Genomic DNA, 13,068 nt, shown 5'->3' with positions numbered 1-13,068 from the left:
AATGAATGTACAAATGCGCTTTACACAATTGATGTATGTATGGATTTTGATAAGAGTTGTAGGAGCCCCTAATAAAATGATTTTAAAAAAAAAGAAAAAGAAAGCCTTGTATACAAGAGCAGTTGAACATTGAGAAAACATTCCAGCCCCATCCAGATCAAGTCGATAAGCCCACTATTAGCCCATATGTCCAATACCAATCTATAAAGTCCTCTTCACACTCATGAAACATATGCAATGACACTGAATGCAGGAAGATCACAGGCCAGTGGGTAGAGACTCTTGTGGATCCAGTGGCAGTGGAAGCATCTCAACGCTGGCAGGGGCTCCACATGGCTCCTCCAGCCCCACGGGTCTAGTGTAGCTCCATGCGTCTTGTCAGCAGGAATATCTCCCAGGGAGTGAGTGAGTCTGTCCCACCTCCAGTGAGCTATTTATCTCTGTAGCGCCTCCAAATGAGGTCATCCAGCTGCGACTTGATTGACAGGCTAGACTCCACCCCTTCACTCTTCATAGTCTCAGTGTTGACCACAGATTATGGAACAGCCACACAGAGCTTTCTGCAGGGAGCTGGTGTGGGCTTCCTACCCAGCTTTCTTCCCTACATGCAGGGTCAGCTTGCCCAGCAGGCAAAGTAAGCACGGGCCTACTTGTGCTTATTTACTGTTCTGTATGTGACTGTTTCACATCTTCCCAAAGACTCTCTTTCTAGGTCAGGCCGGCATCTGTCTCTCTTCCAACCCCACTGCACCTTCCTGCAGAATCAAAAGCCTCTTTTCAAATGCACAGTCTCTGGCAATAAGCACGGTAAGCAAGGGCTGACATGTGCCTCCTTCCTAATCAGCAATAAACAGTTTCACAGGGTGATCTCAGAATCACCGGGGATCTTGTTAAAATGTCAGTTCCGATTCCGTCTATCAACGGACATGCAACGTCTCAGCCCGGGTTGAAGGCAGGTGAACCCATTCAGAGCCCTCAAGGACATGTTGACGCTGACTCGGTTTTGCAAAGGCTCTGCCTCACAGCATTGGCAGATGGCCGAGTCGAGAATCTGCAGATGAAGGATGTGACTTGGAGCCAAAACACAGTCACCGGGTGGCTTCTGACTCATGGCAACTCTATTGGGCAGAGCAGGACTGCTGCTGTGGGTTTCCAAGTGTCTGCACATCTTTACAGGGGAAGAAAACCTCATCTTCCTTCTGCAGAATAGCTAGTGGTTTTGAACTGCTGACCTTGTGGTTAGCAGCCCAACCCACTATGCCACCAGGGCTTATGAGCTGAAGCCTCACTGGCTGCCACTGAGTCACTGCTGGCTCATGGGCCTCCTATGGGACAGGGCAGAACTGCCCATGTGGGTTTCCGAGATGACAACTCTTCACGGGAGTAGAAAGCCTCATCTTTCTCCCTTGGATCAGCTGGTGGTTTTGAACCTCGGACCTTGCAGCCCAATGCATAACCCCTATGCCACCAGTGCTCCTGCATCTGAAGCCAGAGGTTAGCAACAACAAAAAGCTAAGCTCACTGCCATCAAGTCAATGCTGACCCATAACAGCCCTATTAGGATAGGGTAGCACTGCCCCGGTGAGTTTCTGAGACTATAACTCTTTCTGGAAGTAGCCATCCTTATTTCCCCCCCCCAAGGACTGACTGTTGGTTCCTACTCCACAGGGAGGAAAAAAATTAACCAAACCAACTACCATGGAAGTTGATTCCAAATTGTATAGAGATGCCGAGACTAAATCTTTACGGAAGCAGAACGCTTCATCTGTCTCCACGGAGTGACACCTTGAGGTTAGTCATTTGACGTTCAAGTCACCACACCAGCAGGACTCCTGAGGGAGAAACCATACAACCCAAACCAAATTCCCTGCCATCGAGTCGGTCCCTGTTCTTAGTGACCACAGAGCACAAGGTAGAATTGCCCCTTAGAATTTCTGAGGCTGTCAATCTTTATAGGAAGCAAAAAGCTCACCTTTCTCCCAAGAAGTAAGCAGACAGACAGACCTCCATGACAGCATTGGCCGTAACCTGAAATCAACAAAGAGCCCTGGCCCCTTTTTGGCCCTCTGGGGTTCAGTAGGAGCCCTGGTGATAGAGTGGTTGGGGCTGCTAGCCCCAAGGTTGGCAGTTCGAAACCACTGGGCCATTGAGGGAGACAGATAAGGCTTTCTGCTCTTGTAATGATTGACAGCCTCGAAAACCCACCATGACAATTGTGCCCTGCCCTGAGAGGTCGCTATGAGTCGGAATCCAACATTTTGAGTAAAGACTCTGTAGAGACAGGTGTGTTAGTCTGGGTACTTTAAAGAAAAAAATCCGCAGAAACTCATGTATAAGAGAGAATTTTATATAAAGGGTAAGTGCACATTAAGAAAACATCCCAACTCAGTGCTGCCCAAACCCACAAGTCCAACATTAACCCATATGTCCGACACCAATCCACAAAGTCCTCCTCCATCTCACAAAACACACACGATGATGCCGACTGCAGGAGGAAAGCTGAGTCAGTGAATGTGTAAGCATGTCAGCGCTGGCAGAGGTCTCCACATGGCTGCTCCAGCACCCAGGGTTGCATCAGGGTAGGTCCATGTGGCTTCTCCTCAGGATGTCTTGCAGGAAGTGAGCCATGCCAGCTGAAGCAGGGAACTGGCTAAAGCAGCTGCACCCTATTGCATGCATCAGAGAGCAAGAGACCTGAGAACTAGAAAAGCGCGGCTCACCAAGCCATTTATCCCTCTGGCCTTCAATTAACCCCACCTGTGTTTATTGGACAGGTTGTCCCAATAAACTACCTCAACAGGTTACACAACACCACAAGTGGAGGCTTTCCAGACAGGTCAGGCCAGAAGCTGAATTCGGGGTCTGGCTAGGGGCAGATTCTAGGAGCTGCCAACCGCCTTTGCATCTGGCTCCGTCTCCATTGTTTGACTGCTGGTGTCTAACGGCTGGTTTTAGAGCTCAGAAGTGATTAGGCTGAGAGCACAGCCTACCCTGGATGTGCCTGATCAAGGTAACAAGGAAACCCCTCTTTTCAAACAAGATCGAGTTTACTGCTATAGGCACCGGACTTCAGTGCATATTCTGGGGTACACGTTCAGTCTGCAACCCAGGAGGAGCCGCAAACCAGAGGCCTGGCTCCAGAGGCCAATTCCAATAAGTAGGAAGTTGGTTACTGTGTCCGTCCGGGTTGACTAGAGAAACAAATTCATAGACACTCATAGCTGTGTAAGAGAGAACTTTATATCAAAGAGCAATTGTACATTCAGAAAACATACCAGCCCCGTCCAAATCAAGTCCGTAAGTCCAATATTACCCCATATGTCGATACTTGTCCTGAAATTCCTATTCAGACTCACGCAGCTGTGCAATGACGCTAAATGCAGGAAGATCACAGGCCAGTGGGTGGAAAGTCTTTTGGATCCATTGGGTGGAAGCAACTCAGCACTGGCGTGGGTCTCCACGTGGCTCCTCCAGCTCCAGGGCTCTGGCTCTATCAGCATAGCTCCATATGGCTTACCTCACAGGGAGTCGAAGCAGAGAGAGAGTATACCTGGCCTCCAGTGAGCTATTTATCTCCGTGGCGCCTGCAAATGAGGTCATCAAGCTGCGACCTGATTGACAGGCTAGATTCCACCCCTTTGCAAGTTGATGAGATGATGTAACTGCCACAGCCACTGTATCAGCAAACCTCAGACAAGGGAAGATGCAATGGGTTGGGGCTTGCAAATTGGTAGCGTCCTTGCAAAATAAACCCCCAAAACCCTTTTTGTTTGGGCTCCTCATCTTTACCTTGATACATGCTGTGGAGTTTGTTGAATAGGAAATTTAACCACGAGCTTTGACTGTTAAGGTTTTTCGGATGCACAAAACCAAGTGATCACCTTCAAGGAATCCCTGGCCCGAGCCTCTCTGCTTTTCTCTCACCTGATGCTGCAAATCCTTTCTTTGCTGCCCAAAGCCTGGCTTGGTAAACTCGAACCTCAGACGTTATGGCTGGGTGGAGATGCAGAGGCCTCAGTAAAGGGGCCAGGCCGGCTTCAGTCAATCATGCTGCAATTGGCCAATGGCGGATCTTCTATTCCCGTCCCTCCCCATCTCTGCAAGCCATTCTCTCTTCCTGGAATCAAAGTGGTCTCTCTCTATGCGTATAGAGTAGCTGCCCAGAAGAAACCTTCCTTTCACATTTCGGTGCTTTGATTATTTTCAACAGATGGCTCCTGGGAAATGAGTGTGTGGAGATAGATGGCAGTCAGTCGGGACACATGTCAGCAAACACCTGAAAATTAAATATGGGGTCCAGAGACCCAGAGGTGGTGGATACCATTGCCCCCAAATGCCAAGAGCCTATGGGACCTCATAGTCAGATCTTTCTGTGTGGGCATTCCTTGAGCTATTGGGCCTCCTGGTCCCTCTGGGTGCCCTGTCACTGGGCACTCCCCCCTTCACAGAGATGGAAACCCTCTCTCTCAGCCTGCCTTGTGCCTGGACCACCACTGGGTGAGTGACAGAGGCCCCACTAATGTCTTTTATCCATCTGTTTTTGTTGTTGAGAATATACACAGCTAAACATGCACCAACCCGGTTCAGTGACACAAATGACTTTTGGGGTTGTGAGGGTCTTCTTGCCCTCCTCATCCACATGGCCCTCCCTCGTTGACCTGGAGCCCCTGCCCCTGAAGCTTCCTGTCTGCTCTTTTGAGTGTCTGGTGACCAGTGGAGCCTACGGTTCTTTAAAGAGCACCATGCCCAAGGCGATCATCCTGGGTATTTTTATTGTAAGGTGTAAAGATGATCGTGGGGCAGCCGCTTCAGAGGTGCGTTCTGTCCCCGGGGCTTCGGAAAGGCTGGATTTGAAATTCATTTCTGCCTTCTTCCCTACCCCCTTACTGTTGATCAAGATCCATTGATGACATTTTTTATCAAAATGTTCGGGAATGGTGGCTCTGGTACCATTAACCATGCATTCCATATCCTTCCATTCCTGACTCCCTTCCTCTGCTGGTCCAGGGGTGCAGAGACCAATCGTGGTGCCCGGGATGGCTGCTTGCAGGCTTTTAAGCGCGCGCGCGCACACACACACACACACACACACACACACCCCACCCCACCCCACCCCCACCCCCGGCACGAAGCAGGATCCGAGGAAGTCAAACTGCAGCCCTAAACATGTCATTTGGTCCATGACCTGGGATGTCCTGTGGAACAAGGCCAGGAGCCAGGCCCCAGGAGGAGTCAGTCTGGTTGTGCACACGCGGTTTCAGCGTTGACTCTGTTCTTAAACACTGATCGCACAGCGAGGCTTTGATTCATGGGCATCAAACAGAGCCATGGGGCAAAAGCAGGTACCCTGGAGAATCACTCTGGCTTTTAGAGTAGAGGCTCCCAAAGGTAGTAGGGGTTGAGTGGAGCAGTCTCAGGTCTACTGGCACCATCTGCCTGGATTCCTGCTCTGGCGACACCACCTGCCGGGATTGGGTGGGCACAGAGCCCTTCTGCCATCCAGTGTGTTCTCTGGTCGCACACTGAGTGTCACCCACAATGCTCCTGGTGTCTTCAGATCAGCATTGCTTGGACACAAGAATAGCAGGGACAGGGAAGGGGAGAGATGAAGGGCGGGCAGCTACAAGCCCCGTGTCCAGTGCCCGCTCTGGTCTCTAGGACAGCAGGGATCAGCTCAGCTTCGTGCCAGGGAGAAGGTACGTGAACCAGCTTCTCATCCCTCTGGACCAGTGGCAGGGATGAATGGCCAAGAGGATCACCTTGTATCCTTCTAACCCCAAGACCCCATGCCACTCACTCGGGGAACTCCATCCGACCTCCAGCTCCCCTGCAAACCCCAGGCAGGGTCCATGCCGGAGGAGTAACATCACAGTCATCCCACCAGGGCCCAGGGGAAGGGCCATTGTCCTGGTCATTCTTGATCAGAACCTTTCTCTGGATCTCAGCATCCTTGTGCCCAGAATAGAATGGGTTTGGGCCGAGTCAGGAGGGCCCAGGTTCCACCTTGAGGAACCTCAGCAGGTGTCACAACCACCACCAAACCCACCAAACACACACACACACACACACACACACACAACCACGAGAGTGGGGAGGGGCTGTCTCACAAACTAACTTCAGGAATGGCTGCAGGGACAACCCCTCTGGCTCCAGGGTCCCTCCGAGCCCTTCCGCTGTGTGTCTCCAAGGTTCCCCCACAGGCCAGGGCCTCCCCAGGATCCTGGAGTTTCCATCCCTAACTTCTGAAGCCCAAGACCTCAGGGTCCCTGGAGTTAAAACAGAACCCTAGCTGAGTCCCAGGGTACACCCATGAGCTGTGTGTGACATCTAGGCACCGCCTGTTCCCAGCCTCACCCCGTCTCTGGAGTGAGCCCACAGTGACTCTCTCGGGCTGTTGTCAGCGTGACCCCCTTAGCCGCACGGAATAAGATCCTTTCAGGCCCACAGCTCCATACGCAGCCCCTCAAGGCCAGCTGTGAGTCAGACCTCGACCTTTCCAGAGGTCACAACCAATGAGCAAACATACCGGTATTTCTGCAATGAAGCGCGTTTCCCCAGCATGGGACATGCGTGTGGGCACCCAACAGATGACACTGCCAGGTCGCTGGGTTTGCACCTGCATTCCCACCACCCGCCCCTCCACCTGGCAACAGTATCATTTCCCTCGGCATTGCCCGCTTCGGGCGACGTGCCAGAAAAGCAGGCCTGGGCATGGGGGCTGGGGACTGGCTGCCCTGGCAGAGCCCCCCCGCGGCCGCTTCTCTCTGAAGCTGAGCAGATGCTGCAGCGAGGACGAGGACGCAGACTCCAGCTGTTTGCTTCCCTTGGCAGGTGATTCTCATTCCAGCAGGCGGCTGGGAAGGGCGGAGGGCGAGCAGCCAGCAAAGAGGCTGCAAGGGTCTGGGCTGCTGCTTTTAATGGATAAAAAGTGGATCGAGTTACGAGTTTGCAATAAAGACGCAGTTACTAGCCTGAGCAGACTTAACCAGCGGCAAGGAGCCAGGGCAGGGCGCCAGGTACGTCTGAAAAGCGCTTGGACGGAGAGTCGAGACCAGGAGCGGCCAGGGCAGCGTGGGGAGGGTCTTTCCACGGTGGTCCCAGAGTGGAGATTAGCTCTCGCAATTCCCACGGAGGACTGAAATGAGGCCTTCTCCCACGAGCTGGGGGGCAGTGGGCGCATCACTGAAGCCCTCTGCAGAATGGAGATGCCAACCAGACCTACGCATCAGGCCAAGGAGCCATCCGGGTGGAGTGTTAATCACCGGGCTGCTAACCACCAGGTCAACAGTTTGAATCCAGCCCCCACTCCATGGGAGAAAGATGAGGCTGCCTGCTTCTGTGAAGTTCCCGTCTCAGGAAACCCCTGGGGTGGATCTGCTCTGTCCTACGGGGTCTGTGAGTCAGGAGGGACTCCGTGCAGGGGGTGCCGGGGAACCCGGAAGGCAGAAACAGTGGTGGGTTGATGGTAGGTGGCTCTCCGCCTTGCCGGAGGCCTGAGTTCAGTCACCAGCCAATGCAGCCCACGCGTGGCACCCACCGTCCGTGGAGGCTAGCGTGTGACTGTGACACTGGGCAGGTTTCAGCGCAGCTTCCAGACTGAGGCAGACCAGGAAGAAAGGCCTGGCGATTTACTCAGGAGCACAAGCCAGGGAAACCGCCCGCGGTGGAAGATCAACGGCCGCGCATGGGCCCGCCCGGCTGTGAACGAGGTCACATGTCTGTCATCTGTGCGAGCCTGTCTCACAGGCCAGGACACAGTCGGTCCTCTGTAGATGTCAGCCTTCATTACAGAAGGTGTTCCCTAAGAATCTTCCCGCGGCACCGGGCGTCCAGCTCAGATCTGACCAGCCCCCTGCATTCGAGCTCAGTCATCTTTCTTGCTGAAGTTACTTGGATAAAGCAGTTCTGAGGAGCATTTTTTAAAATAAAGATTAGAAAGAAAATGCAGTCGTCTGATGAAAGGTGTAGCTCCAGGGAGAAAGACAGTCCCCTTGTGAACGGGGTCTGACCGGGCTGCCCCCAACGCCACGCCTGTGGAAGGTTCTAGTGGAAGCACCAGCCGAAGTAATAAGGCAAGAAAGGGAAATAAATGGCACCTAAATCGGTGAAGACGAGGCAAAGCCCTCTATTGGCAGGGTGATAGGAGCTCGTCTATATTGAAATAGTGAAAGGCGCGTCTGACCCCCAAAGGGGTCACGACCCACAGGTTGAGAACCGCTGCCTTAGAGCATTTCGATATAGACAAGCTCATATCACCACATTTAAGCAGAGCTGTCCAGAGAACATTGGCTGGGCGTCACCACCACATGAGGAGCTGTATTCAAGGGTCGCGGCATGAGGAAGGTTGGGAACCGCTGTGCTAGAGGTAGGAAGAGCCCCGTCTGGGGGTGCTGTTTGGAAGTGGTGCTTTTGCTGGGCGGGTGAGGCAGGGCTAGATGGGCCCCGAGCTGGGCAGGCTGGGAGGGAAGCCCTAAGTGCCTGTCCAGGTCTACCTTTCCTGTGCTATGCAGACCTGCTCCCCTCGGGGCCCAACGCAGCTGAGTGGAAGCTTGGGGCCTTGCTCCCTGACAGGACGGAGTCTGGCTGGGTGTCTGCAGAGGAAACCGTACACACACACACACACACACACACACACACACACACACACGGAAGAGGGAACCCGCTCTCCGGGCGTGCCCAGCTTGCCTGCCCTTCCCCAGGGTGACCATCATCCTTCTAGTGCTCACAGCAGTGTGGTGTGGAAATGGACGGCGGGCAGCGGGCGCCCCAGCCGAGGCTGTTCATGCTGAGCTTGCAGGGGAGCCTGGCACCATCACTGTCACCAGGTGTGGCAAAGGAAAGCAAGAGGAGGGGCGAGGTCTGTGGGGAGAGGGGGAAGGTGGGCATCCAGCAAGCCCTGCTCAGAGGTGGTGGGCCTCGGAAGGTCAGAGGTGGACTGACCAGAAGGACTCGCACACACACACGTGCCGTCCAGCTCTGCACATACACATGGAACACACACTTGCACAGTATCAGCTTACAGTACATTCGAGGACACGTTTATTGGTTCCAGGGAGGCAGCAGGTACAGCTGAGAGGCACTGAGGGCAGGGTTTCCAGGTAGGTAGGAGCACCCACTCCCCCTGGCAGCACGGTCCCCCTCAGCCTTCTGCCCCTCCCCGTCGTCTTCCTCCAAGATGGGCATCAGGGCTGGGGGCTCAGCGGCTGGGCAGCGGCGGCGCAGCGGGCGCTCAGGGGTCCTGGTCCCGGTGCAGCGTCAGGTTGTGCTTCCGGATGTGGGCCAGCAGGACCTGTCCCCGCCGCTCCAGGGTCTGCAGAACCCGCTTCAGGCCTGGGGCCCCGCCTTGGCTCTCCCAGAACACGGGGTCTGCCCGCAGCGACTTGAGCAGCAGGCTTGACAGACACCCTGAGGCCAGCACCTTCACAGCGGTCTCGGGAAACCTGGAGGAACGGCCCCCATGGCACCCCAGACAGACGGAGCAGAGGTCAGCTGAGCATGTCAGAGACAGACGAAGCCCGCTGCCCAGGACTGTCACAGCTGGCCAGCCCCGCAAAGTCCCCTGGGCCAGGCCTGCTACTGGGCTTGCAGAGATAGACCTGTCGCCTACTTGGCTTAGGCGGTGAAAGCAGGGGCTGGGGGCTTTCAGAAGGGCCCACACCCCTGGGAGAAGCAGGGGGATTAATCTGGTGCCCAGCACAATGCCCACCACTCCGTGTGGCAAAGACAGGGCCAGGAGAGCCCGCGGCACCCCCACTGCCTGCAGGGAGTAAGTAGACATGGGTCTCGGGCTAGCTCTCCCATCCAGGGCAAGGGAAGGGCGGTCCATTTCAGGCCCGGGGTTCTGTGGGGCAAGGGGGAGCCCTGCATTGTGGCTGCTAGAGCACCCCTCCCAGGGTTTCGGGGCTAATGGCTGCTTCCAGAGGCTCCCCACCCCCTGCGGAAACTCTGTTCTGACAGCGTATGTGCAATGGACTCCCCTCTCCTGGCCTCTGAGCCTCACCCATCTATGCCCTCCAGCAGCCGGAAGTTCAGCCTGTCCTCTGGACGCTGCAGGTTCCCGGCATTGTCAATGTAGACCAGCTGAGACGACGCGCTGCTCCGGACCTGGGGGGAAGAAGGCAGAGGCAGGTAAAGGTGGAGCAGAGCCGGCACCTGCGGACTCAGGAGGGGCCCTAGGCTGTCCCTCCCACCATCCACCCTGCTGCAGCTGAGAAGATCTCAAGGAGCTAGGTGCTGGACCTATGCCCCAGGTGTCTTCTCAGTGCAGCTGCTTTCAGAGTGGGCACTAGTATTCACCCTGATTGATCGGAAGGGAGGCCCCAGCTCACCTCACTAATCAAGAACTGGCTGGCTTCCAAGCTGGGCCATCACTCTAGGCCCCAGCAGCATGCTGTTAAGTGTGACACCTGGGCACTGCTGAGAAAACCATCACCTCTCCATGTCCCACAGCTGGTGGCTGAAGGATGAGGAGCTCGGGCAAGACTCTGCCAGTGCAGACACACGCACACACACACACACGCGCACACACGCACATGCATAACCATACATGCGCACACCCATGTTCATACACACCCATATGTGCATGCAGTCACACACATGCTCACACAGATGCACATGCATAGTCACACGCTCACACACAGATGCACATGCGTAGTCACACACGTGCTCACACAGATGTGCATGTGTAATCGTACATGCTCATGCAGATACACAAGCATGGTCACATACATGCGCACACACATGCTCGAGATCTGAACGTCATTGTGCCTGCACACCTGGGTATTCCCCCAGAATCACAGGTAGCGTCAACGACCTTCCTGCCGGCCACTGCTGACCCTGCTCTGCTTCCACAGGGGATGAGTTAGGCTCTCGCTGGCTGGACCTTTGCAAACCAAGCATGGGAGCTCTGTGGCACCTTCAACGCAGTATTCCGTGGGGCCGGGGATCTGAGACCCTCTGTTTCAACGCCCCCTGCCCCAGTCTCCAAACCTCCACACTAATTTCCTGGAATCCTCTCTGGGGGCCAAGACTTAAACGATGAGGTGGCTCGTCCCCAGCCCCCAGGTTCCCCTGCTCTGCTTCTTCTCCCTCCACAGCCCGCCCCCAACCCCTTCCTCACAATTACCTTTTGTTTTTTTTCCCAAAGGCTGGCAGACTCTTCCCTCTGAGAACAACTGTCCCAAAGGGTCAGCCTCGCTGGGCTGTGGGGGATATGGACGCTCTCCTCCCCCAGGAAAAGAAGTGATGACCCAGGGGTGGGGCGCGGAAAGGACCCTTGAAACCCTCCCATCCGCTGGCTCCAAGAGCACCTGGCTGAGGTGGGGCTGCCGGACACCAGGGCTCAGGGGAAGGGGATGCTGGAGAGGCCTCCCCAGGGCGGCACTCTGCCTCTTGTGCAGGAGAGTGACCAACTGGCAGCACCTTGCTGGCTCCTCTAGTGGCCTGTGGTCTGGCCTGGTCCTCACGGGACCTGGTCCCCGTGCCTCTGGTCAGCGTTGGCCTGGAGGCCACTAGGGTCTTAGGTGGGAGCTCTGATGCTGCCACCAGCCAGCCCCTGGTCGTGAGATCTCCTCTCCTCCCAACCCCAGGCCACAATTCCCTCACCTGCCTGCACAGTGAAGTGTCACCGGGCTAACATCTGTCAATCCTTGACTCCTGGAAACCTGAGGGTGCCCTGGAGTCTCTTGGGGTGGGGGACACAGGGAGATTGTGAAAATGGGGCTCCTGGCTCCCATCCTTGACCTCACCTCCAAGCCCCGCTCCTCTCAGGTTCAGAGTGGAAACATTTACTCAGGGGAACAGATCGGGAGCCCCCAGCACCAGGTGATTCTCTGAAGCTCACTGACCGCCCGTTCGACTGGCTGGGCTGAGGAGGGGCCATACCAGGATGTGAACCAGGCGCAGCTCGGCCGGGTTCCGGCACTTCTCCCGCAGCCTCTCTTCCAGGCAGGGCTCCCAGGGCTCGGGCTCAAAGCCACAGCAATAGCGATCCAGGCGGTCGTAGACCTGTGGAGACACCAGCCTCTGAGAGGGGTGGGCAGCCCCTCCCCGCCCCTCCATGTGACCTCAAGACCACACCTCCACCCACTTGGGGCCTTGGGGACTGGACAGTCCTCAGGGTGGCTGGGCTCTAGCTGCTTTGCTCATCCTGCACCTGGGAGTGGTCCGCCTCCAGGCAGGGGGCTTCAAGTCCCTGTCTGTTGTTGCCACTGTTCAGAAATGCCACCAGAGGGCTCAGGGCTCTTTCTGCTCCACCCAGGGAATTTCTCCTCTCCGAGTCAAGCTGGGCGCAGGCCCCTCCCTCAGGGAAATCTGAGACAGCAGTGCCCAGGTGAGCTGAGGTTAGAATCCCAGGTGAGCACCTGCACCTACCTGCACCTGCACCTCAGTAGCCAGGAATGAGTGGCGGCTGAGTGGGGGCTCTGCTGGGAAGGGACAGGGAACAGCCAGCTGAGTCCTCATTCAAGTTGCTGATAAACATGGTGGCCAGGACAGGGCTGAGGCCAGAGTCCTGCTGCATGCCACTGGAGACCGCCCAGTCCCTCAACTGGTTACGCGCTGCGCTGCTAACTAAATGCCGGCCGTTCAAACCACCAGCCATTCCACCGGGGAAAGACTGGCCTTGGCAGCCCTGTTCCTCCTTAAGATTAAGGAGGAGACCCAGCTCCAGGCTGCCAGCACAGTGGGTTCATAAAAGACAGCCAACTTTACAGACCATACAGGAAGCCCTGGTGGCAGAGCGGGTGAAGCATTAACTGATAACCTCAAAGGTGGTGGTTCAAACCTACCAGCAACTCCTTGGCACAAAGATGAGGCTGCCTGCTCTCATCAAGATTTACAGCCTAGGAAACCCACACAGGTGCAGTTCCACCCTGTCCTGTAGGGGCGCCGTGAGCCAGAGTCGATGGGGAGGGAAGTGGGTTGAGATTTTGGCTCCCTTCACTCACAGCGGTTCTAACCTGTGGGTCATGACCCCTTTGGGAGTTGAACAATCCTTTCACAGGGGTTGCCCGATTCATCACAGTAGCAAAATGACAGTGATGAAGCAGCAACGAAAATAATTTTATG

General features: G+C 55.5%; 1 protein-coding gene across 1 annotated transcript in view; it reads right to left on the bottom strand.

Moving 5' to 3' along the window:
- Window positions 1–9,163: 9,163 nt before the first annotated feature.
- The window catches only part of GASK1A (golgi associated kinase 1A), a 16,174-nt gene continuing 12,269 nt past the window's right edge, over window positions 9,164–13,068 (bottom strand). The window contains exons 4-6 of the mRNA XM_045294995.1: window positions 11,884–12,006; window positions 10,001–10,104; window positions 9,164–9,440 (exon numbers count right to left, since the gene is read on the bottom strand). Coding sequence (XP_045150930.1) covers window positions 9,230–9,440; window positions 10,001–10,104; window positions 11,884–12,006 — 438 coding nt within the window. The 3' untranslated portion in view covers window positions 9,164–9,229. The remainder of the gene's footprint in view (window positions 9,441–10,000; window positions 10,105–11,883; window positions 12,007–13,068) is intronic.

Source organism: Echinops telfairi, unplaced genomic scaffold, assembly GCF_000313985.2.
Source record: "Echinops telfairi isolate 266 unplaced genomic scaffold, ASM31398v2 ScPeMD7_4225;HRSCAF=4972, whole genome shotgun sequence".
Classification (NCBI taxonomy): domain Eukaryota; kingdom Metazoa; phylum Chordata; class Mammalia; order Afrosoricida; family Tenrecidae; genus Echinops; species Echinops telfairi.
Note: the sequence above shows the minus strand (reverse complement) of the source record. Positions and strands in the feature narration are given on the sequence as shown.